General features: G+C 34.5%; 1 protein-coding gene across 1 annotated transcript in view; it reads left to right on the forward strand.

The window, feature by feature from the left end:
• The window catches only part of Stacl (Stac-like), a 765,750-nt gene extending 747,025 nt beyond the window's left edge, over window positions 1–18,725 (forward strand). Inside the window, 1 exon segment of the mRNA XM_067775429.1 lies at window positions 6–18,725. Within this exon segment, the coding sequence (XP_067631530.1) occupies window positions 6–2,621 (2,616 nt within the window). The 3' untranslated portion in view covers window positions 2,622–18,725.
• Window positions 18,726–26,760: the final 8,035 nt, after the last annotated feature.

The following is a 26,760-nucleotide window of genomic DNA, read 5'->3' on the forward strand; positions in this document are numbered from 1 at the left end:
TCCAGACTGGCGATGAGGTAAACGGTATGGTGATGGTGCGCTCAGCAGACAATCGTCAGGGCTACTGCCCCGTCAAGTACCTGCAAGAGGTGTGACAACCAAAAGAGCCGCCAACAGAACGCGAAAAGCCGCAGAAATCTTCGATGTCATCAAAACTATTAGATAAAACAAAACGTAGAATAAGAATTGTAGTCTCCGAGAATGGTGGTAGCAGTACGAGTTACAACAATTTGAGTGGTGAACCCAGCGCACCGCCACCTGAGCACGCAACCAAGAATATGAATATTGGTTACAATGGAGATTACGGTGCAACAAGTTATGAGTATTTTGATGGAAGTTTTGATGCCACCAACAATGGTAGAAGTAAAAATGATAAAAATTGGGAGAATTGGGAGCGCATTAGAGAGCAAAAATTAGAGAAAATGAAAAATATTTGCTTTGAAAGTTATCGTCAATCGAAACGAGATCGCATGCAACAAGCTAAACCGAAACCGAAACAACTTGATCCAACTTGGTATACTGACAATATATATTCCAATCATTCTGAAGATCTCGAGGAAGATTACGTGCCAGATTGTTTGAAGTATGGTACTTATCGTAAATTGCGCAACATACGCGAACAGGATGAGTTTTTTGCAGAGGATGAGTACGACGGCGCAATACCCGATATGAGTGGTAAGGGGAAACGTGGCGAAGGTGAAGGTTCTCCCGGCTATGGTTTGCATCGTTCAATTAGTTGTAAAGAATTTCAATATCCAAAATCACAAAGTTGTTATGTGATGGGTGAAGGAGGTGGTATGGGTACAGCAGCAGCAGCTTATGACCGCGGTAGTGGTACCACATCGATATTAAAAAAAACCAATGTGCCCAAATCGTATTCATTTAGTGCCACAACGTCCAAAACGACACCGTTCGATGTCATGGATTATGAATTGCCGCAAACATGTAGTATAACAAGACGAGAAAAACAAGAAGCCTTCCGCAAGTCAGCGGGCTACTATTTTAGTAGCAGCCTTGATGAAAATACGCTGGTGTATGGTGCTCACGAAGCAACATCGGCTGAGGCGACGACGTCACCGCCACCACCGGCACCGTCACATTCATGTTGCGTACGCGAGCACTGTACAAGCTCTAATTGCTTGCTTGACGAAATCCATCCAAGCTACCCGGCGGCGACCGGACATTATACTTGGCACACTCGCGGCACGCCCGTGGGTATTTATGGCGCTGGAGCCAGCGGTGGTAGCAACAGGAACCTACATACCGCTTCCACTTCGGTTGATTGGACTGAAGATAGGGAACGCGGTAGCAGCCATCGTGTGGCAGCGGCTTCACGCTACTCGATAGACTCGGGACGCAGTCGCGATCATGTGAAACGTAATCGTCACAGCAATCACGAGTGTGAGCAACCTCCGCCGCCGCCACCAACGGTTATTTGTTGTTGTGCCGCCGATAACTATTGCTACCACCACCGGCAACAGCGCCATATTGCCAGGTCGGGAACGCGTCTACATTGTCCTGGCCACCATCCGGCAGCCGAGGAGGAAGAACATTTACACTGCCGTACCGCCAACACAATGACCTATGACACCGATCTCGATCATTTTATACGCGACGAACGCGAACGTTTACTTATGCAAGATAAATTTCTCGACGAAGATGAACGTTATCTATGCAATGCCGCTGGCCCAAGTCGGCATCACTATCCGACGTCACAATATCGTCGCCCGGCGCGCAGTAAATCTTTGCTGGAAGTACAACCACCTAGTCGTTTTGATGATGATAGCTGCTCTGATTCCACCGAAATGGATTTGGAAGATTTTAATGTTGATTTGGAGAAATATTGGGCTGAGTTGGATAAACCGCCAAGTCCTGTGGATTTGGATATGCAACGCCGTAATATGCAAAGTAATCTGAAAGCGAAAAATGTGAATGTTGGTTGCTATAACAACGGGCAGCCAATCGATATGCACGATCGTGAACAGGAACGTATGCTGATAAAAAAATCGCTACTCGAAAGTATGCCCTCTCCGCCGCAAGTGGAGTCGTCGTCAGTGCCAGATGGCTCCACAATACATCATGGCGCCAATAATTCTACTGATTTTAATTTTTTTGATTCAACGGGCTCGCCTCTGCATCGTGCCTACAATTACGGTCACAAAATTTATCCAGTGGCCGACAGTTTACCCTCATATAAATATAATAATTTCTATACCGATCATGAAGTACAGACTAAACAACCCACATCTGTGGGTCCACATCCTTCCGCCAGTGGCCATTCTGCTCTTAGTCTTATAAATAACATATTCTCTATATACAAACCGAATAAGTATTCAGCTCAAAACTGCCAAATGAATGTTGAAGCGAAACCCGAGCCTTGCAAAAAGATTAATGTGTCAACAACACGTCGTTCACATTTGGGTGCATCGTACGCAGATTACATGCATTCCATGAAACGCCCAATGTTGGTTAGCACCGATCAGCCGCAATTCAAGATCATACCCGAAAAGACGGGTCTTAAAATAACGCCGCTCTATAGTTATGAAGATTTTTATGTTGAGAAGCCACAAACTAGACAGAAATTTGGAGTAATGCAGCGTCCGGTGGTGCCTCCTCACTGATGGTGCTGGACCTTTCCATGGTATGGCGGTTGTTAGACAAATGAAATGGCAGGGGCTGTTGAAGTTAGTTTTAAACTGAAGTAGGTGTATAGAGCTTAAACATCAAGCATGGCGTAAGGCACTACAAAGTCCCGAAGACGTAATTAGTATGTGTGTCCTAGTAGCGGTAATAGCGTGCAGTTACAGATAACGGCCGATAGGCACAAACAATTTTTGGCAGTGATAAACGCACAAATAGCTTTTATAACCATCCCTACCACAGGAAGCTTAAAAACTATTATAACGGAAACGTACTCTTAGACATAAGGGCAACAATCATACTTTACTTTTTGATTTTGAGTAATGTCACCACAACAACCACAAAGCATATAAATACATGAATGTAGCTACCATAGCCACCACATATTAACGCACGTGCCACCTTCGTTCATCTTCGCGATCGATTCGTCGAATTTCATGACACTTTACTATTACTCGTGTCACCTCCGTTCGCATTTAGCATATTTCGGTTTCAGTTTCGGTTTAGTTAGCTTCATACAGCTCCAAAATAAAAGAGGAAAAGTGAACACCGAAAAGAGATAAGCGATATCATACCATTGGAAAATATACACTATGAAATTGATGTGATAAATATATGTATGTATATATGACAAAAATGAATAAGCGGTAAATAATGACAGAAAAAAATAACAGAAGAAGTCTTGAACGGAAAGTTTAGTAAAAGTTCAACAGAAGCAACCCAATATTTTGAACGCTGGAGCTGCTCCATAATATCGCATTTCGATCTCCAGGCATTAGCGGTAAATATTCGAAAGCTTTCAACTTGAAAAAGTAGTGAATAAATGAAGACCAACCTTATCCAATTTTATGTTTTGTTAACTTGCGTGACGTTTAGTGGTGTTTTGTTATGTTATATCATGTTATGCTATGTTATTTTATATTTGATAGAAAATTTTATGTTATCTTATATTAATTAATGTTACGTTAATTTATGTTATGTCATTTTATGTCACTTTACGTGTTATATTATGTTATGTTTTATTCTTTCGCTTAAGTTTTTATATTTTCTAATATTTTTATGACTTCCTAATGCGACCTGTTTTACTCTTCTCTCTAATTATACCTTTCATGTACAAATGGAATATTAACTTTGGTCCGATGTTTGTAATGTTGAGAAATATATAAGATAGACTCACCATTAAGTATACCGTATTGATCAGGGCGACGAACTGAGTTGTTATAGCCATGTTCGTCTGTCCGTCTATCTGTTTGAACGCAAACTAGTCCCTCAAATTTTAAGATATCTCAATGAAATTCGGCACAAGGATGTATTTTTGTATTATATTAACATTTGTCGGATCCCGTAGGATCGGACCACTATAACATATATCTCCCATACAACTGTTCGTTCAGAAAAAACGATTTTGGTCATTCCTGCCGCAATTTATAAAGTATAAACGTGAAACTCGATGATATATATTCTAATATATCATAAAAGATTTCATGAAAAAATCATTTCAATCGGAGCTGTATATAATATATATCCCATACAACCGATCATTCAGATAGAAAGATTTTTGGCAATTTCTCCCTTAATTTCCAATATAAAAACGTTAAACTTGGTGGTATTTATTTATTCTAATATATCATAGAAGATTTCATGAAAAAATCATTTCGATCGGAGCTATATATAATATATATATCATACAACCGATCGTTAAGATAAGGGTGTTTTTTGCCATTTTTTATTTTATATTTACCTTAAAAATCGCTTAGGTATGTACATCTGTTCACTATATATTTTTTATGTTATACAACCGATTATTTGAAGGTTACGGATGGGATAAGATTATTGTTCAGCATGAAAGGTATGAAGTTTTCGGCACAGCCGAAGACAGTCCCGTCCTTACCTGTTTTTTGTTGCTTTTTAACATAAGAGAATGTGTTGTTCTCCAAAGATCTCTATACAAGATATAGTTATAAATACTGGACTTTCCCAGTGTACGAATCGCGTCCTCTTTTATGTATAGTTGCTAAAATCTAAAAACGGCGTATGCGTTTGAAATTGCATTCAGCATGGCTTTAGTGGTGGAGACTCTCTGGAAATTGAGCGTATAAAGAGTAGAGACGTTGGTTCCACATTGTAATTGAAAATACGGCTGGTGTCATATTGCGTATATCGGAGCCGATACTAGATAAGTAAGAGTTTAACTTGTGTGAGTTAATTGGCGTCAGCGAAACGGGGATAGTTGGCGTGACTTGTTACGAAACGGCCAAAATAGGCGGTCAAGCGCCATTAATAATGATGAATGATGATGAAGAACTTAACTTATTACAGTATCCATATCAAAATTGTGCTAGAGTGACCAGCATCTCCCTGAATAATGGGGTTTGCCGGATATTTATCGGCGTACGACTTTACCGACTCTTCGTGTATGCCTTCTGAAGGCCCTTTTAATGCTTCGTTTTTGTTCAAACGGATTTTTGCATAGTTCTTTTCAAACTTAACTCCTTATTTCCGCGCAAAGCGAGGTCTCTTCAATCAAATATCTATTAAAATGCTCAGGTTTCTGAGTTATTCACAGAAACCGTTTGTTCAACATTTCGTTTCACTCCTTTATGGGGAGTATTTTCGACTTACTTTATAGATTATGTTCTATCGACATAAAAATACATCCCATGGCAGTTCTGAGCGCGATGCTTTTACAGTGGGAATAGGGCACCACCCTGTGGCACCCCTCGTTTACTTGTTCTTGGTTATGAAGTTACGTTCCCGAAGTGAACTGATGCTTGCCTGAAGAGTAGACTATTCCAAGTCTTACAGTCACGTGTTGTGATTGACTGCGTCAAAAGCTTTTAATATACGTCAAGTACTGGTGTTTGGTTAAATTTGCAATTTATTTGTGAGTTAATGGTTTTAAGCGCTGTGGGCTAGTACTACAATATACTATCAACTAAGTACATAGAGGTTTTTGTCCAGAAAAGATATATTGAACTGACAAAACACAAGACTTCGTATAATTTTAGGTATTTTTCCTATATCTGTAAATGGATCACATAGTTGGGCATAGTAGATTTCCATAGTGAACGCATTCGAGAAAATGTAATACAGCCAGAATATATTCCTTTTACATTTCCCATGCCGTTTTAATGATACCAGAAGTAGTCCAGTTCAATAAGAAGGGTGTCAAGTTAAAGTAGATATCGCTCAAGTTTTAAGTGCGCCACGTTTTCAGCGCAAAAATTAATTACTTGATCCAGTTTTCTGTAGATCTAATTTCATGCTCATCAACGAAGCGTTTTGTTATAGCCCCCGCTTCCACCACCTGAGTTTTCAAAAGCCCTTTGATCCATCAGCTCAATCCCAGGGATCCATCAAATCTTAAATCTGCAGGACGGAGTTTCGTGATTTTAGCATTTTAAATCGTATGCATGGTTTAAGTAGCTTCCAAAATATATCTTTAGTTCAGCTGTTTGAGCTGTAGAATAGGTCTTGTTTACGATGATATTCGCTGCTTTCTCACGAGTTCATACTTCTTTAGACCTCATAAAAAATACTGTTTCTATTTCGACATTTTTTTTTAGATCTGTGTATATCCCCCACATTCTCAAAAGTTTTCTGAAAGTCGACCCATATTCCACCTTTAAACTGTGTTTTATTTTTTATTTCGATAAAGTGACGTCCCGCATAGAAAATGGTGTGGTATATACATAAAGAGAAAAGTAGGGTATCTGCGTAAAGCTAAATTTCATTTTCAAAAATAAATTTGATAAAATTTTAGACATTTGGCATCGTGATCTTCATTTAATCTTTTCTCTGACACTATAATATAGAGTTCCTTCACTAGAATTCAGGTCGATTATGAGACCATAATGTCACGTTGCGATTATTACCTGTTGTTTGATTATCTGATCAACTTTTGTTTTACTATGTTGTTTAAATTTTTTTTAATTTTGTCTACCAAAGGCCGTTTCTCCATATTCAGTTATGTTAGAATTTACTTGGAATATAGCAATCTATAATATATCTTCATTTGACATTTTCTTTTTCACCAACAGAGAGTGACCCATCACCGGTTAAATCAATAATTTTGACTATTTTGTAGAACCGATCGGAGAAATCTATTATTAATACACGAAAGTAGCCAAACAGCTGACTTTACTTTACACTTCAATTAGCATGGAGCAAACGGAAATGTAAAATAACACACTACCTGAACATTGTTGAAACGGCCCTAAGCGTGGCTTCCAACTTCTTTAGTTGATCACTTATCAATAAGGCCCAGTTTTTCAGTAAAAGTTCAACTCAGCTTGTCAGTTAAACCACGCTTAAACTTATTCTGCAGTTCTTCAGTCTAGTTTAACTGCAGTTAAAGCTGAGCTTAAGCGGCCGTCCTGGCAGGGTTACAGTCTAGTTATTTGCGTTCGTTCGACATGGCGTGTAATATACCCAACAAGCATTTGGGCTTGAGTACCATTATAGCTCATGTTGATAAGTAGGCATACTTCTAAAATCTCAAGAGCTGTTTTGAAACAATGGCTCAACTTGAGAATCATAGCGTACTCAGCAAAAGAGGGATTTTTTATAAAGCAAAAACTTCTATTACTTAAGTTGAAAAAATTTAATTCCCAACTTGCTGTTCTCTAACTGAACTCAAATATAAGATTCATGTTTCATTACTGCTATCAACCAGGTGTTTATTTCTCACAATAAACAGCTGCTGCTTTTGGTGGTACCACCTTGGAGATTTTTTTCAACTTTATATCCATTGTAGGATATCAACAGCAGAAATATGTTGGATATTCATATGACAACTGTACATTTCCCAAAATATCTCAAAGTTTGGATAATAATATGATAATGATAATCAACTCTAGAACTCTAAATTTTATAAAATTTTTGAAAGGTTGGATAGTGATTGAGGGAATGAATTTGGATATCAACTCGAGAACTATCTGGTTCAAGAGTAATTAAATAATGATGTTGGATATCACCTACGGAGCTAAATATAAATTTTGCTGGAGAAATATTTTTTCCATATTTGTTGGGTAAACAAAATCCAGCTGTTGCGGTATCTACAAATTATCTAGGTAATAAAAAATCGATGTTGCCGTACAAAAAATCTTACCCCAAAGGCGGCCGTAAACTGTGACTGAAAAGTTGCTCAGTAGTTTAACTAGAGTTTAATTTGACTAAAGTTTAAGTAAACTTAGTTTAAGCTTAGCTTAATCATCTACTGAAAAACCGGGCCTAAGTTGACAAAACTTTCGTTTTATCCGCGTTAACGGAGGCATCTACTGTCAGTTTAGTGCAAGACAAAATTTTAAACAAAAGCCAGCTGTTTTTTTTATGTTTGTGTATTCACAATAGATTTTTGTAATTGGCACTATAATATATTCACAATTATGTTTAAGTAATTGAGATATGTTCACCCTGTGTTGGTGCAAATGGAAAGTTATCTGAAGGACTACTGTTTCACAGTGTTTCTAATCACATTTTGTATTTATTTACTTGGTTTGCTCTCGAAATATGATTTTTTTTTTTTTTTTTCAAAACAATTTTTTTTCATATATTTTATTTATTTATTATTAATTTATTTGCTTACTTTTAACAACAAGATTATTTGAAAATGCAATTTAGTTGACAAAACTTAATAAATAAATAAAAAATACTAAAATTCGAGTTGGTCTTCTTTTATACAACCTTTTCAAATCCAATTCAATAAAAAAACCTTACTCAGACTCCGTAACAATGCGCTCAAAAATCTCTCAATTACCAAAAAAAATGTAAAAGTAAAAAAGAAAATAATTCTTCAAAGAAAAAAATGTATAAACAAAACAATAAAGAAATATTGGTAAACAATCATAAAATATATACAAAAATATATTTACACAAAGCTATACAAACATACATATTTAAATGAAAAAAAAAATCTATGAAAACCATGAGTCATATCCAAAAATTCCTACTTAGCAAACAAACAAAAATACATATACACTTAAGGAAGAGATAATAAAACTAATAACAAACAAAGCGAAATATTTAATAAATGTTAGATTAAAGCATAAGCAGTGAACATATTTACTTAGTGCAAAACGAAGGGTTAAAGGAAAAAAAAAACTGTAGTCATATGAATTTCTAGTAGAAGGCTGCAAGCGGTAGAAGAACAAAAAGTAGTATATAGACCTATGGTGCACTCGAAAGCTTCGCAGAGCTTCGGAAAACTATTCGGCGTTCACCTACATGTCATTTGCGCGCACCGATAGAGATTCAGTTACGCGAGCATTCAATCAGTTTTCGCTTATACTTCTAGCGTAAAGAACTCATGCGTTAATTTTATGCTAAAATTTTATTCCACATTCTTCTAATACACACATACTATTACAAAAAAAATGTTGCGTTTGTATTCGAAGCTCTGCCGGCGTTTTGCACCACTGATCTAAACCCAAGATTTAAAATACCTTTATGCAGGAGCAAAACAAATTATTTAATAAAACTTAACATCAATAATGAAGAAAAGGCATAAAAATCAATTTTTTTTTATTTCTCAATACGTAGAACAAATATTTATAAACTTTTTCTATTTTCTATACAATAAAATACAACAACAATTTGATATTTTAATATTTTTGGGAGACTTTCATATATATAACTTAACATATTTTTTCCAAATAAAAACTAATAGGATTTTCCAAAAAACGATGTAAGTATTAACTGCGTCTATTGAATATGAATAACTTTTGAAATAGTATTGAGTATTGAAATATGTATATGTAAGCATATGGATTTGAAAATAAAAAAAAATGTACATAAACTCAATAGATGTAATGAATAACAAAATAAAAAAAAAATTGTATAGCATACGACTGTTGAGTGGAATATCACCCTATCTCAGGTGGCGTTTTGAAAACACCCTATCTCAGATAACATTCTAATAACACCCCTTTTCAAATTTGTTTTCAAAAACGCCCCAGCTAGTTTGGCAGTGGATTGAATTTAAGTTTAGATAGAGCGTTTTTGAAACAAATTCTAAAACAAAGTGTTCTTCAACCGAATTCTGAGATAGAGCATTTTTGAAATAAACTCTGAAATGGGGCGTTATTCAAAAGTTATTTGAGATAGGTCGTTTCTGAAACGGCAGCCTAGATAGGGTGATATTTCACACAGCAATAGATATGATGCTTTGTGGAAGCTAACAAATTTTATGTTGAAAGCTTTGAACAAAATATGAAAGCTTCGGTATTGAGTGCGAAAGCTTTGTGTATGAATTTTCATCAAGCGCATATTAAAAGAAGTATAACGAAATAAGATTTATATTGATGAATACTGCATAAACAAATGCTTAAATAGCGTACGAAGTGAAAACTTAACCCAAAATATGGTACTAATTCAACCAACAGAAGAAACTTGCAGCACTTAGTAATTTTTAGCACAGCTGAATGTTTAGTGTTAAAAAAAATTATCAATAAATTACAAATTCAAAAACAAATAAATCACTAAAAAAAGCAAATAATGTAACGAAAATTTTAATATAAGCACTTCAAAAATATTTTAGGACGCGAAAAATAGTATTGAACGGCTGCAAAGCTATTTCAGTGCATAATTAGAAATTTAAGTAAGTAAAATCTATAAATAAAATTAAAAATGCAAATTAAAATGTATTTTATAAAACTAAGAAAAAAACAACGCATTTTAGCAAATCTTATTGCAAATCTAATTGCTGACATTTAACGAAATATTATGAAACATAATGAAGAACTTAGTACTAGGTATTCGCTTTTTTATAGTGTATCCACGGGCCTTATTTTTCAGCAAGCAAATTACAAAAATTAATGATGAAACACAAAATGTAAAATGTTTAAATAAAAAAAACAAAAGTGTTTAATTAAGTGTTAAATAAATTTTAAAGTTTAAATTTTATTTCTTCTTAGTATGTCATAAGCCTTTATAACTTAATCTTTAGCTAAAAAAAAAATTTAAGAAGAATGCGGTAATGCTTTATCTTTTTTTCTTATATTATTAATTAATCTTTCACTTATAGGCTACTTCTTTTTTTGCTTTTAAAGACTTCTAGCATCCAAAGCTATACGAAAGCTATGTATATGAAAAGCTCAGTAAAGCTCTCACCCGCAAGAAATTTGCTCTGACTTAAAGTAAAGACTACCGAATTTTGTTTTCGAAAGTGTTCCATATTTTTCTTCTTAGTTTATATTCAATATCTGGAAGCAAATGTGCAGCACAATCGACAAGAAAACATGTATAAATACAAAGATAATCTCAACACAATAGTTGTTTTTGAGAACAGGAAAAACGTATTTTAGAAACGGGTAAATGTGTTTGAGAAATATTAAAGTGTATTTGAGAAACCGGCAAATGTGTTTGAGAAATAAGCAAATGAATTTAAGAAAAGCGCAATTAAATTTGGGAAAAGGGCAAATGTTTTTTAGAAATCGGTAAATTAATTTGAGCAAAGTACAAACGTATTTCAGAAAAAATGTATTTAATACATTTCCCAAATACATTCACCCTTTTTTCAAATAAATTTGCCAATTCCTCAAATACATTTACCCTTTTCTCAAATACATCTGCCTTTTTCTCAAATATATTTGTCCTCTTCTCAATCCCATTTGCCCATTTTTCAAATACATTTCACTTTCTCTCAATTTCATCTGCCTTTTTCACAAATACATTTGCCTTTTTCTCTAAGACCTTTGTCTTTTTCTCAAATATATTTGACCTCTTCTCAATTTCATTTGCATATTTCTCAAATACGCTTGAGCTTTTTTAAAATACATTTTTCAAATGCATTTTCCGTTTTGTCAAATACAGCTGGAAAAGGTGTAGTATCTGGAAACTTGATGAGAAAAATCTTAATATAAATTTGCAAAGAATTTTATTTTGCCGGCTTAAGGTCCGATTTTTTTCTTTTAATTTTAAAACCAAAAACAGAAATTTTGAACAAAATATTTTTGCTGCCCATGGTAAAGTCATCATGGTTGAAATTTTTTAAATAAGACTCATCTCTCAATGGTGACTGAGTTTTGAAGCGGCAGTGTCCTATGGGAATCCGTACATTTTCACTTTCTGCAGTTAGGAACTTATCCATAAGCTATCGAAATTGTCATTTTCTCCATGCTAACTGAAACATCGACTGTCAGTTAATGACAAGGAAAACCAAATACAGCTATTCTGATAATTTGTATGTATTCAAAATATGTTGATGAAAACATAAATACCAAATGGAGCTATCTGAAGGCTAGAAAAGGTTAAAACGTTTGAACAGTTAAACCCTCTGGCAACCACAGAACTGTCGATTTTCTAAATTTTTAAAATATAATAAAAAAATTCCCACACGGATGGGACCAACAGTTATGGTTGAGAGTTATTGGGTGGTTTTTAATAAGAAAACGAGCTTTTATAAGGTTTTCAAACTGTTTTCTCTTACTTTTTTTTTGATTTGGAGTTCATAACGCTCTTTTATGCAATGTCATTAAAAAAATCAAGTATAGTACTTTATCAAAATTTCAAATAAATTCAAGAATTTTCAAAAAAAAAAAAAAAAAAAAAATCATAAAATTTTTTTAATATTAAAGGTTTTGATGCTATTTCTAGTTTGGACCTTCAGCCTGCAAAAAATAGCTTTTTAATATTTCGATAAAAATTAATGATTTTAATATTACTTTAAGGGTTAAAATAATTCACAAAATATTAAGAGTAGACACGGAAAAGATCCTTTTCTACATAATGTTTCTTAGTCTTTTGTGTACTTTCTTCCCTGTTCAACTTTTTAATATTTGTAAATTGTATGAAAAATTTAAACAAAAATCACAGTTACTCAATGAGATTGAATGGAGAGGCTAAATTTAGTTGTTAGTGCCTTAGTATGTTTGCTTCATTCAAAGATATAAGGTAAGTTAAAAATCATAATTAAAAGAAAGTTTTAATCTGAAACCCTAATACTAAAAGCTTTTATCATGAAATTTTTGCATGTGTATTGAGAAATATTTTTGTTGTTTTATTTGCCATGGCGATCTACATATCTACATAAAAAAGCAAGCGTAAAATAATTGGTCATAAGTGTTTTTACAAGTTACTTGGTTTTCATTTTTTTTGCTAACTTAACTCTATTACAAACTTTTTAATAAATACTTACGAGAAATTTCAGGAAGCGAGCTTTTTTAGTTTTTGGTTGATTAAACTGCGACAGGAGTTTTACTGTGAAAGCTCACGAAGAAGTTCAAGAAGCGAGATTTTTTAATTATTTGTGTGATTGAACTCCGCTTGGAGGTTTTCTATGAAAGCATACGAGAGATTTTGGGAAGAGAGTTTTATTAATTTTTGGTTGACCAAATTTTTACTGGAGCTTTCCTATGGAAGCTTCCTGAAGCTAGCTTTTGAAGAAGTGTGTTTGTTGGCAGATTCATCAGCTGCTGTTATAAGCGTTTATAAGGAAAACTTTCATAAATTTCAGGATTTGAGCGAATCGAGCTTTTGTTGGTAGTGCTAGTTGTCACTGTAAAAGCTTTAGCAAATATTTTTGCCAAATTGTTTTCCAACTTTTTGCTTCTCCCTTTATTAGTTCAAGTTGTATATAATTTGTCAACAAAAAATATTTTTTTGTGCATGTTTTTCTAGAGTAAGTATTTACTACAGGCTCATTCCATTTCAAGACACCCGTTCCGCGCAAGACATGATTTTTGATTTCGATGAAATTTTAATATGTTGTTCTTTGGTCAAAATAATTATAAACGTGTTTTTTTGCCTCAAAAAAATTTTTTTTCGGATTTATCGGCAATTGAATTCGATAAAATGCAATCGATATTTTATTCACCTATTTTTTCAATTGTCAATAACTTTGTCAAAAATCGACCGATTCTCATGATTTTCTCTTAGAAATGTTCGTTATTACTTTTGCTTTTATATAAATTTATAAAAAATAGCGTATAGTTTAAAAGAATTTTTTTTAGTATTTAGTAAAAGTTTATGACTTTTTTTTTAAATTAATTTCTTAAAAAAGGTAATTTTTTTTTTGTTTAAACTTTTTCTATATCGAGGGAACAGTTCATATTCCAACTTTGCCAAATGCCATTGATGCAAAGCATTAAAGCATACAATAACTTTGTCAAAAATTAACGGATTCTCATGATTTTTTCGTTGAAATGTTCGTTATTACTTTTAGTTTAATATAAATTTATAAACAATTGCATATAGTTACAAAAAAAATATATTTTTTGGAATTTAGTAAAAACTTACGACTTTTTATTTCAAAAATTAATATTTCAAATAACGTTTATTGTTTTTTGTTTAAACTTTTTATATATTGAGTGAGCAGTTTATGTTTCAACTTGGGTAAATAGCCATTAGCCAAAACTCTTTGTTTTCGAAATATGAATTTTTGAATATTAAACTTTTTTTTCGCCATATATTGATGCAATACATATCAGCATACAAGGCGATTAATGCCAAATGCTTAAAATTAATGAAAATGTCATATTTATTATTGAAAATGTTCATTTTTTATTATTTTTCTGAATTACAGCGATTTTGTAGCAGGACCTGACAAAGGCTTTTGTGGCGGCATTGAAGGTTTAGTGAAATGTTTTGCCATATTCTGAAAAATAACAACAAATGAATGTTCTCAATAATAAATGTGATATTTTAATTAATTTTAAGCATTTGGCATTAATCGCCCTTTATGCTGCTATGTATTCCATCAATATATGGCGAAAAAAAGTTTAATTCAAAAATTCACATTTCGAAGACTACGTGTTTTGGCTAATAGATATTTACCCAAGTTGAAATATAAACTGTTCACTCGATATAGAAAAAGTTTAAACAGAAAAAGATAACCTTTTTTGAGAAATTAATTTTTTTAAAAAGTCATAAATTTTTACTAAATACTAAAAAAAATTGTTTTAAACTATATGCTTTTGTTTATAAATTTATATAAAATTACAAGTAATAACGAACATATCGAAATCATGAGAATCGTTCAATTTTTGACAAAGTTATTGACAGTTGAACAAATAGGTGAATGAAATATCTATTGCACTTCACCGAATTCAATTGCCGATAAATCCGAGAAAAAAATGTTCGAGACAAAAAAAAACACGTGTTTCATTATTTTGACCAAAGAACAAAATATTAAAATTTCATCGAAATCAAAAATCATGTCCTGCGCGGACCGGATGTCTTGAAATGAAATGAGCCTAAAAAATAAATTTGTTTTTTGTTTTTTAATTCTATTAAGTTGTTTACCACATAATGATTATTCGCAGTGCATCACCCTAACAAGTCTCCAATAATTTTTTTATAATAGAGTGCAAATATGTGTAGGAATAATTAAGAAAAGCTTGTAACCCGTACAAAAGAACTTTTCTTTCACTACTTTTTTCAATTTTTTTATTGTAATTTTCAATCGTTCTGAGACCTCTTACCATCTTATGAAAATATACAAGATGTTGTTGTTGACTGTATGTATGTATGTAAAATATTTAAATATATACTAAAAAAAAATAAATGAAGACAATTTTATGAACAAAGAAACAAATGAAACGCCCAATTCTTATGAATGAAAACTTTTTTAAAAAACACATTTCACCTTGTTTGTCGCGCCCAACAGTCGTTAACTCATTCACCTGCCACGTACATACAGTTGACAGTGACAATTTTTAGCAAATTTCGTCAATTTTATTCTCCATTTTCTGATTTGCGATAATCTAAAGAAAAACTTCTATGAATTTTGTAATAGACACTTTGCAAATCAATATCAAAAATGTTTTGGAAAAAATTCGATAAAATGTTTCGAAAATTTCGAACTTTTTTATTTGGAACTAAATTTTTTTAGTATAAAATCTCACTTTTCAGATGGAAAATATCAAAAAAAAAAAAAAAAAAACACTTCTCACACTGTCAAAAATTAATGGGAGTTCTGACTTAAGTTTAATGGACTACGAAACTGCATATTCAAAAAAAAATTTTATGGAAAGAAACGAGTTTTTCGAATCTTCCAAAACGTTTTTGAAATTGGTTTGCATATTTTCGCTTACATAATTCTTGAAATATTTATCTTAAAATTTTGAAAAAAATAAGTAGAAAAAACTGATGACATTTACTTAATATCTTAACTGCTATTTTCGTGTTCGCAGCTGTATGTGATTGGGATGTACGGAGTTGAACTGCGACAGCGGGCAACAAGGATGAATAGAGTGCTAGCAATAAAAAAATAAATATGAATCTTGTACTTATTATAAAATGTTTGAAGTAAAAAAAAATTGGGCACACTGGGAAATTGTGAAATATTTGTCTTAAAATTTATTTAATAAAAAAATGTATTTAAAGCTTACTTTTTCTGTAAAAAAAATATAAGCAGAACTAATTAAACCAATTTTTCATATAAATATATTATTTCAAATACCTGTTTTTTCCAATTTTTTTTTTTTTTAATTTCAAATATTCACGACTGAGTAGAATGTCACCTTATCTTAGCTGCCATAACAAAAACGCCCTATCTGAGGATATTTTTCAAAAACTCCCTATTTCAAAATTGTTTTCAGAAACGCCCCTGACAATGGAAAAGTATATTGAATTGAACGTTTTTAAATTAAGTTCTGATATAGGGCGTTCCTCAACCAAATTCTTTTAAAACAAACTCTTAGCTAGGCCGTTATACAAACGTCTTCACAGATAGGGTGTGACAGAGTGATATTCCACTCAGAAGTGGAAACATAGTTTTATAGTTCATATTATGATACGTGCGTTACTTAAATTCGCTTTTTTTTGCAGATTGCAATGCATGCTTTGCTAATTCTAATTAAAAAATTTAAATATTATAGATTTTTGTGTTCCAATATTCTATATTTCTGATTTTTTACTAACAATCAACTAATATTTTTCAAAAACGTTTCTTTATCTCTTCTGTTTTAATATTTATTTGTTTAATTTACGATTTATTGCGCTAATTCCACTGGCTGTTCAGTTCAATGACTTTGGCAGAATTTTTTTGAACTTACCCCAGTGTGCGACGCTTATGGTGTAGTATGTAGCAAAATGAAAGAGAAAAGTGAAAACAATTTACATTATGAATATATGTATAAAATTGAAGTTTAGTGCTAAGAAAGTAAAAACATAAAACAAAATGTAAGTTTAAAGATCACACATTATAATAAAAAATTATAAACACATAGAAATTACAACATAATGAAAATCAGAAAAAATGCAGCACAAAAGCTAAACATTTTTCATCACTACTACTGGCTCATTCCATTTCAAGACACCCGATCCGCGCAGGACATAATTTTTGATTTCGATGAAATTTTAATATGTTGTTCTTTGGGCAAAATTATGAAACACGTGTTTTTTTTTCTCAAAAATTTGTTTTTCGGATTGATGGGCAATTGAATTCGATAAAATGCAATCGATATTTTGTTCACCTATTTTTTCAACTGTAAATAACTTTGTCAAAAATTAACCGATACTCATGATTTTTTCTTTGAAATGTTCGTTATTACTATTAATTCGAAAAAAAAATTTTTGAGGCAAAAAAACACATGTTTCATAATTTTGACCAAAGAACAACATATTAAAATTTCATCGAAATCAAAAATCCTGTCCTGCGCGAACCGGGTGTCTTGAAATGGAATGAGCCTACTGCATTTATTATTTTAAAAGTAGCGCCTAAAAGCAGATTTCACAAAATGTTTAAATTAACAGTGAGATCGCATAAAATATGATTACATTATTTTAATAATTTATTTTTTGTGACAGCAGAGCTCTAAAGTAACTGAAAACCCAGCGGGTTAGGGGGCTTAGAATACAGCCGCGGTAGGTATGCCTATCGTAAAAGGCAACTAAAATATCAAATTTATTCAAGGGCTTGTGTAGCACAACCTTTACAAGGGGTTTATTTATAGCTTCTCCAACCCAACTGTGAACAGCACCTACCCGTGGTGAATCCTGTTACTTTAACAGCCGAGGGTCTGGCGACCCCAAGTTCCTCATGGATCTAGGGGGTGGGAGGGCGGTATGGCCTTGAGGATTTCATGTGGTCATACTAAATCGTTCCCGAGATGGTCCTTAATGGTGCTTGTTACCGGAACAACAACTACAACTGAAAATAAAAGTCACAATAACCCCATTCATGTCACTGCTTATTTGGCCCATACGCAGAAAGAATGGGATTGCCTTTCAACGATATTAGCAGAAATTGAAACCAAGAAGGTTGTAAGGAAATGGATCAAATACCGAAGTTTAGCTGGTTTCGTGAGAGTTGATACCATACCAATTTTCCATATATGATATCAACAGGTTTATTGAACTAACAAAATGGCTCGAGTGAAACAAGCTGTTTGTACAGGTATTTAATACACATGATTACTAATTGATTCCAGAAGAAAAATGGCCCCTAGATCGCTACTTGGCTTCGTGCAGTACAGCAACCTCAGAACATAAGAATGGGATTGACTATTTGCTGTAGAAATTTATTCCACGAATCTCGTAACAGTGAATAAAATATCCATGTTTTTAGAAAAATGTCTGTTTTGAGGAAAAAATTAGGAAAAAAAGACCGTTTTTGGGTGTAGTCCATTTTTTAATCGATGCATTTGCACTAGAATCAGCTAAAGAAGCTTAAAGTGATGTATAATGGGATGATTTTCTGTCATCTCTTGTTAAATTTGATTTCAAGTCAAACCGGGTTCATTCTGGAACGAAAATTGACACTGATGATGGAACAGCGGCGAAATCAAAAGTTGTTTTATGAGTTATTTCGGTTGATCATCATAGTAAGATCAAATAACTCGGATTAAGTTCAAATTTGGATTAAAAATTCTATAAGCAATATCGTCATGTATAAGATGTTATGAGAAAAGAAAACCAATTGTACAAATGCTAAACGAATGACCTAACAAGCATCAGTTATTATTGGCTTCTTATATCGTTGCTAAGAATTCCAATAAAAATATTTTAAAATTCTTATAGTGAATCACAACAATAATTTAATTTGCTACTGAAAACTTAGAATAACACAGAGGCTGCGATCTGTCTCGTGTTAAAAAATTAGCAAAATTAAATTATTATTTTTTCATCAAAACGCTGAAGTTTTACTTTTAAGAAAAAAACCGATTTACCACCAACACATATATTAAAATAAACAAACATATATTCATAAGTGTGTACTGGCCGAAGTGCATGTTTTTTGTTACATTTTGGACCCATTCTCCCCTACTTCACAACACATCAAAAGTACCTAAATAAATTTTTTATTATCATTAAATATTCATATCACTGTTACATATTTGTCATTTAATAACATTTGTATATTTTTAAACTGGTTAAATTATTAATAAAAGCAAAAACAAAGAAGTATATTTGTTACAACAACATCTACAATAATACATCACTATGATGCAGAAAAATAAAAATTCATAAATTGCATAGTAAACAAATAAAATAAAAAATAGATATTTAATAATATTTGTGAATTTCATGTGTGTGCAAGAATCTTAAGTGTAATTAAAAGTAAGTTATGAACGAAAAATGAAAAAATAATGTATAGTTTCTATTGCATACCATTGCATTGAAATAATTGAAAATATATTGATGCAACCAAACCAAGAAAAAACCAATATTGATAATAAATTATTATGCAATAGCGAAATGGTAGAGTTTTAAATTCGTTCTCAACTTAGGGGTGGATGGTTGGCGCAACGGTATACACGTGTACACCGATGGTTCCAAAGTAGTGGAAGGAATAGGGTCTGCGGTATACCTTACTCATCCAAAAATATACAGTTCCTACAAAAAGATGTAGGAAGAGCGGGGGAAGGAAACGATGGAGCACGTTTTGTGCTCTTGTCCTGCACTTATGCCTTCAACAATATTGAGTGATACAGCTGTCAGATCTTGGAGCAGTAAGTCCTAGAAAGCTTCTAGACAAGAGGGCGTAGTTGTTTTACACAGCTCCTGTTTTTTGATAGGGCTCCTAAGTTTTGACGTTAAAAAACACTTTTGGTAACACTACGGAATCATTCGGTCTATGTGTACTCCTCATGGACCGGCCAGTACAACCTAACCTGGGAGGTTTTTTATTCTATCGAGCACTGTATATTGAACGACACTTGGCGCCAGTAAGTATGCAAAGCTGAATAGTCGTTAATGTGCGCTTATACATACTGTGACCTCTTTATTAAAATCACAAACATAACATAAAAATATGCTTTCTGTCAAAAAGTATAAAAAAAAAACAAATCTGCACCTTACCTTTTTCAAAATTTCGTCATACCTTACTTTGCCAAAATATTAATTTCAAAAATATTACAGAAATATTTTTGGTAGGGTAAGAAAAAGTAGTATCTGGGACTAACAATTGACTGTAAGTTGAATTGGAAAGTACCCATCGAAGAGCGGGTACGGAAGGCCTGCATCGCCTTCTATTCCTGCAAATCAATGTTTGGTAAGAAATAAGGACTCAAGCCAAGCATGGTGCTTTGGATGTACGAGGCGGTGGTGCGACCGGTGCTTACCTATGATTCCATAGTCTAGTGGGAAGCTCTAAGTAAGAGCTACAATCTCACCAGCCTGCAAAATGTCCAGCGCACTGCGTGTGTTGGTGCCATAGGGGCCGTACGCACTTGCCCTACAGCTGCTTTAGATCCCATTTTGCTCCTGCTACCGATCGACTTGCATATACGTTGTACATCGTCACAAAGAGCACTGAGACTCAGGGAGTCTGGGTATTGGAAGGATACTCAGCAAGGGCATAGTAGTATCCTAAAGAAACTTCCGGATGGTACATGTACCGAGACAGATTACTACCCTCGCAAACTGAAGTTTGAGTACGGTTGTAATACCGCCATTCCAAGCAGGAGCGAGTGGAAGGAAACCCGGGCATAAGGGTCGACGACATCCAAATCTACACTGACGGCTCCCAGATGGAATCGGGAGTGGGGGCCGGAGTCTACACTGAGTACCTAGATTTGTCTGCTTTATTCAGACTCCCATCGCACTGCAGCGTGTTTCAAGCAGAAATCCTCGCGATATGGGAAGCCTGTAAATCAGTGGAGGGCTTGAAATTAGGTGGTAAAGTTTGCATCCTGTCGGATAGCCAAGCAGCGATAAAAGCGCTTTCCTCGCCACACATTAACTCAAAATTAGTGTGGGCTTGTAAGCTACTCATATCCCAGTTATCCACCAATCTAGAGCTATACGTTATCTAGGTCCCGGGTCATAGGGGGATAGATGGTAACGAGAAGGCTGACGAGCTGGCACGCAGGGGCTCATCGAAGATGAACGAGGAAATACCCATTGTCGAAGTAGTCATAATATCCAAAGCTTCTACTTGAAGAAAGCACAAACAAAGTGGAATAACATCACCACCTGTGCAATATCAAAATCCTTTTGGCCAAACTATGATGGAAAGAGGACGAGAAGTCTTCTGAACAAATCCAGGGCAAACACCCCAAACTGATAGCAGTCTGCACCGGTCATTGGGCAGTGGGTACGCATGCGGAAAAAATGGGCATTCCGTATAACGACTACTGCAGAAGCTGCAAAGATCCAAATGCCAGAAAAACAGTAGAACGCTTTTAGCGTAAATGCCCGGCTCTAGCTAGAGCCAGACTTAGGTTCCTTGGAACCCCGTTTCAAGAAGACCTCAGAGGTTTATCTGTGATAGCAATCCCGAATATTCTTAATTTTATCAACAACCCTAGCTGGTTGTAATACATTGACAGTAACATTCCGTAGGTTTTTAGACGATTTACATGGCATAAAAACAGCCTTAAATAGCTACTTGGGCGACCAGGGTCGCAGCCACTTCACCTACCTACTAAGAAAATGTTGTCTGAATTTCAGCGAAATCCGTGATACAAAATCCATTAGTAAGCTGATTTGCTATGCGAAAACCCATATAATAATGCAAAATTCGTATGTATTTTGTATTTGTATGGTGGTATGTTGATCCCTGATTAAAATTGTGTACCTATTTCTTAAATACTGCTGCCGGGAATTGATCTCTTTTCGGATACAATAGCTCTATAGTGACACACAACTAGGGCTGTCAACCATCCGGTTCTCGGTGGAAGTCTATTCTCTATGGGTTTTAGGGTGGCTTCTCCGGTCTCCAGGTTTCAGACGTCAATGTTCAGGTTCTAGAGACGTCATCGTTCAAAACCTTAAAGCTGCACCTATAATGAAGTTTAACGTAGGCTTTTTGAAGTTAAATGTGTAAAACCTCACCACCAACGGCTGCCATAACAACGTTGATCCGGGTGGCTAATTATATAGTTAAGATTACCGTCCGAAATTTGAATTATTCCATACATTTGCACTTGATTTTAGTAGGGACATTATGAGATCAAGAAGAGCAAAAGCTTTTACTCAGTGACAGAGCCTTAGGTATGATATAAGATAATAAGACAAGAGTCACCATAATATGATTGTCTTTAAAATAGAGATTTCAAACGGGGAAAATGAAATAACTAAACGAACTGATACATCTGCCTGTGAGAGAACTTTTTTAAAAAACTAGTGGCCATCTTTGCCCGATTTTTGTTATAAAAATAAGATGTTAACCAAAACAAGCTTGCAGTCGAAGTGGATCATGCTACAAAGAAGTTCAGTACAAAAACAACTCTAAATAATACTCGAAACTAATAAATTATCTTTTAGGAATCAACAAGTTTATCATATTCAGTTATATGTAGACCGTAGAAACCGTTACTCACCGCTATGAATCATATATAGGGAGTGGTAGCTGAAATCACTACTCGAAGCTCGATCATTTATTCAGGTTACAGAAGTACTTACGCATTAAAAGGAAAGAAAGACCCGTTTTCAAAGTCAATGACTATTATAAATTTTCTATAAATTTGTTTTGTACAACATTGTACATACACACTTCCATACATCGCTATCTTGAATAAATTGACTGCACTATTGCTTGGATAATATTTTATTTTAAAAGAACACGTTTAACCACATTATTTTCTAAATTTACACTAAAACACTTTTTAACAGCATTTGAGCTATTTTATATACTGAAGGTATACTAGATGGTGGTGCAAAAAGATATATAAATGCTCGAATCCAAAAAGCCCGGGGCTTTTGCCAGACTTCGTGGTGTATGACGCGCTAACAACCTTGGAACTGAAACAAAAATAAAAAATTGTAACGCATGTGAGAGGTTTATTTTGTTGTACGGCTCGGAAACTTGGCTCGTAATTGCTGAAACTAAAGCCAAGCTACAGTCCTTCATTAACCGCTGCTTGAGAAATATAAAGCAGATACGGTGGCCTAGAACGATATCGAACGAAGAGTTATGGAGGCTGACCAAGAAAACCAGTGTACATATTCAAATACGGAAGCGTAAATTTGGCTAGATAGGCCACACATTACGAAAGCCACACGATGATGTTGCACATGCTGCCTTTACCTCGAATCCTCAAGGGACACGATGCAGGGGCCGACCAAAGATGACTTGGAGGATAACGGTTCTTCAGGAAACTGGCAAATCGTTTAACGAATTAAGGCAAATAGCACGAAATAGGGATAATTGGAAAAGTTTTGTTGAATCCTTAAGCTCCTAATGGAGAATGGAATAATAATAATAATATACTGACAAGTATATACGAAGGGACCCGCATTGAAGCGAGACATAACATTATTTCCAATGATTTTGAAAACTATCTTTCTTGCGATATTAGAAAAAATTACTTCCAAGGAGGAGAATAAAATATTTATCATTCCTAATGAAACAGTCTAAAGCTGCAGACATTGGTGCTTTATCGGTAACCGTATCGGTAACCTTATAACAGCTGATTCGACCAACCTTATGAGAATCAACGCAATCGATTATTGGTGCCGCTAAGGTCGTAACCGTATCGTCGCCAACCAATTGGTTTTTGGTTTACCGTCGTAACGATAAACAGCTGATTACGTTAGGGATACGACTACAGCGATACGACATACGGCACTAATGACAATATCCACCACTTTTATTTTTAATGTTTTGCCAAATTATCTGCTGGATGGAATGCCATTATTCTGCTACATTTATGATTAAGCGATATTTGTGTTAAAAAATCTATTGAAGTAAACTGAAAATTATATTTCGGTTTGAGAAAGTGTGTAAAATTTGTGGCAGCGTGGTGTACCAAATTCTTGGCCACTTACTTAATCGTCCCATAATTGAAAAAAATTAGACGAGCGGACAAAATGCCCAAATGCACCAAAAGTGGTAGCTGTGGTCCGAACACTTGTTGGGCAGCGTGGTGTATCAAATTCTTGGCCACTTACTTGAACGTCCCATAATTGAAAAAAATGAGACGAGCGAACAAAATGCCAAATGCACCAAAAGTGGTAGCTGTGGTCCGAACACTGTGATAATACTGATTTTTGCCTAAAAGTATGCAATATAAAACTCAACCAAATTATATTATCATATATTATAGGAGATTTACCGATTATGGCACCTCGAATTCGGCAACCTAAACAAAATGCGCAATGAAGCCGCTCAATATTCGAGATGCTGGTTTCAGCTGGAGACATTGGTGCTTTATCGGTAACCGTATCGGTAACCTTTTAACAGCTGATTCGACCAACCTTATGAGAATCAATGCAATCGATTATTGGTGCCGCTAAGGTCGTAACCGTAACGTAGCCAACCAATTGGTTTTTGGTTTACCGTCGTAACGATAAACAGCTGATTACGTTAGGGATACGGATACAGCGATACGACATACGGCACCAATGACTCCGGCTTTCCGCAGTTGCAAGTTCGACGCCGAGCCTTAAACACGTGAGTTCAATCGCGAAGTGATAACTAAATTTCCCGGGAATTGAATAAATTAAAAGTTAGTTTGTTAAAAAAATATGAAATAATTATTATCAAATAAACTTAATAAAAATTATATAAGAAGTTTCAGTGTATGTTATTTTAATAACAAGCCTTTAAAATTCACAAGACGCAATAGTTCAACAAGTGCCGGTTGAAGGAAGTGCTAAAAAAATATATGCGCGTGTAAGCGAGTATGTATTTAGGTATGTACATTAGACTGTTTCATTAGGAATGGTAAATGTTTTATTTTCCTCCTTGGAAGTAATTTTTTCTAATATCGCGAGAAAGATAGTTTTAAAAATCACTGGAAATAATGTTATGTCTCGCTTCAATGTGCTTCCCTACATAAGTAAAAAATGTATGTGAGTGTGCAAGAACAATGTTGTCATTGTCTTTGAAAACGGGCCTTTCTTTTTGAATAGGTAAGTACTTTTGCAACCTGAATTAATGATCGGGTTTCGAGTAGTGACTTCAGCTGTCACTCACCATTTATGATTCAGGGGGGTTACGGTTTCATGACACATAGTCTTTAACTAAGAACACTCCATTTTTATAGCCCAACAAGGGTCTTAATGGGATTCGCGCCTGATTACTGGGTCAACGTATAATATGAATAGGTATAAACTTCTTGATGCCCAAAAGATAATTTGTTAGCTTTGAGTATTATTTAGGGTTGTTTTTCTACCAAACGGTTCTTCTTTGTAGTATAATCGACTGCGTCTGCAAGTTTAGTTTATATAATAGCTTATTTTTATAATAAAAATTTGACAGAGAAGTTAACTATTTTTTGAAGAATATTCTTCCACAGGCAGCGGAACCAGTACGTTTCGTAATTTGATTTCTCCCGTTTGAAGTCTTTATATCAAATATCGCCATACTGTTACAACTTTTGTCTTAACAGCGTCGATTCTAATAACTAGCATATTAAATAAAATAAATGTAAGGCGCGATAACCTCCGAAGAGATCTAAGGCCAAGCTTCTTTTCCAATTTGCGTCGTGCTCCTCTTGATTTTCCCTGCAAAGTGGCCGAACGGCACCTACATGTTTTATGCCGACTCCGAACGGCATCTGCAAGGCAGATGAGTTTTCACTGAGAGCTTTTCATGGCACAAATACACTCGGATCGCTTGCCAAACACTGCCGAGGGGCGACCCCGCTTACAAAAATTTTCTTCTAATTGAAAAACCTTATTTCTAAAATTTTGATGTTGCTTTGCCCGGGGTGCAAACCCAGTGCATACGGTGTGGTAGGCGGAGCACGCTACCATCACACCACGGTGGCCGCCAGCCTAGCATATTATTGTCACGGATATTACCATCACTAAGTTATACCATCACTAAGGCGATGCCAAGGCCACGATAAGCAGTATTTACGTCAATAATCAAATCATGTATACACGTATATAAGGCAGCCGAAAGATGTCACACACAGATGCATTTACTTATACGCCTATGTATGTGCGAGAGACTGTAAACTACAAACATTCACATAAATAATTCAATCATTATGTATCTACATAAACGAATAAATAATTGCGTCTACATATATGTACCATGTACGTATACGAGCAGCGGAGAGTCAATGCACTAACACATGCATATATCTTATCTGAGTTGTCACAAGAGAGAGCAATAATTTGTGCACGTAGTTGTGGCTGGCGATTTTGTAGCCGAAACTAACTAGTAACTTCTGGAAATCGAAGAGCCTAGAAGTATGCAGCGTAAACTATAAAAGCGGGGCAGGCGAGTAAGAAGTAATTCAGTTTCATTTGAGTTATCAATCAGTTTGGTTATTAAGCCAGCGAGTAGCAAAGTATAAGTGGTATTGTGAAGTACTTTAATAAAGGCCATTTTTCCATTATTCAATATTGGAGTTATTTATTCAACGGTTTAGTGATTCGAACTTAGCAGAGGATTGCAAATAAGAGGATTTGCAAGTAAATTCGTTACATTATTTATATTAAATTAGAGTTTGTCTCTGAGTTAAAAAATTTTCTGTTCTCTACTATTGATGTCATAATGTCCCTGCCAAAATCGAGTGCAAAGTAATAAAAACCTCAAACTTCGATCTGTAATATTATGTTAAGGTTCCAAAATCTCACATTTTACTTCAAATTGCCTACGTTAAGCTTCAATGTAGGTGCAAGTATTAAGTTTTGACGATCACACTTTTAGACCCGGAGATTGACGTTCGAAACTAGGAGACCCGAGAAGCCACCTAAACCCCGGAGACTCCAGGCGAAAACCAGAGTGTTGGCAGCCAGAGTTGGTAGTGACTGTAAAAAGAGATCGATCTGCAGTAA

This window comes from Eurosta solidaginis, chromosome 3 (assembly GCF_040869045.1).
Source record: "Eurosta solidaginis isolate ZX-2024a chromosome 3, ASM4086904v1, whole genome shotgun sequence".
Classification (NCBI taxonomy): domain Eukaryota; kingdom Metazoa; phylum Arthropoda; class Insecta; order Diptera; family Tephritidae; genus Eurosta; species Eurosta solidaginis.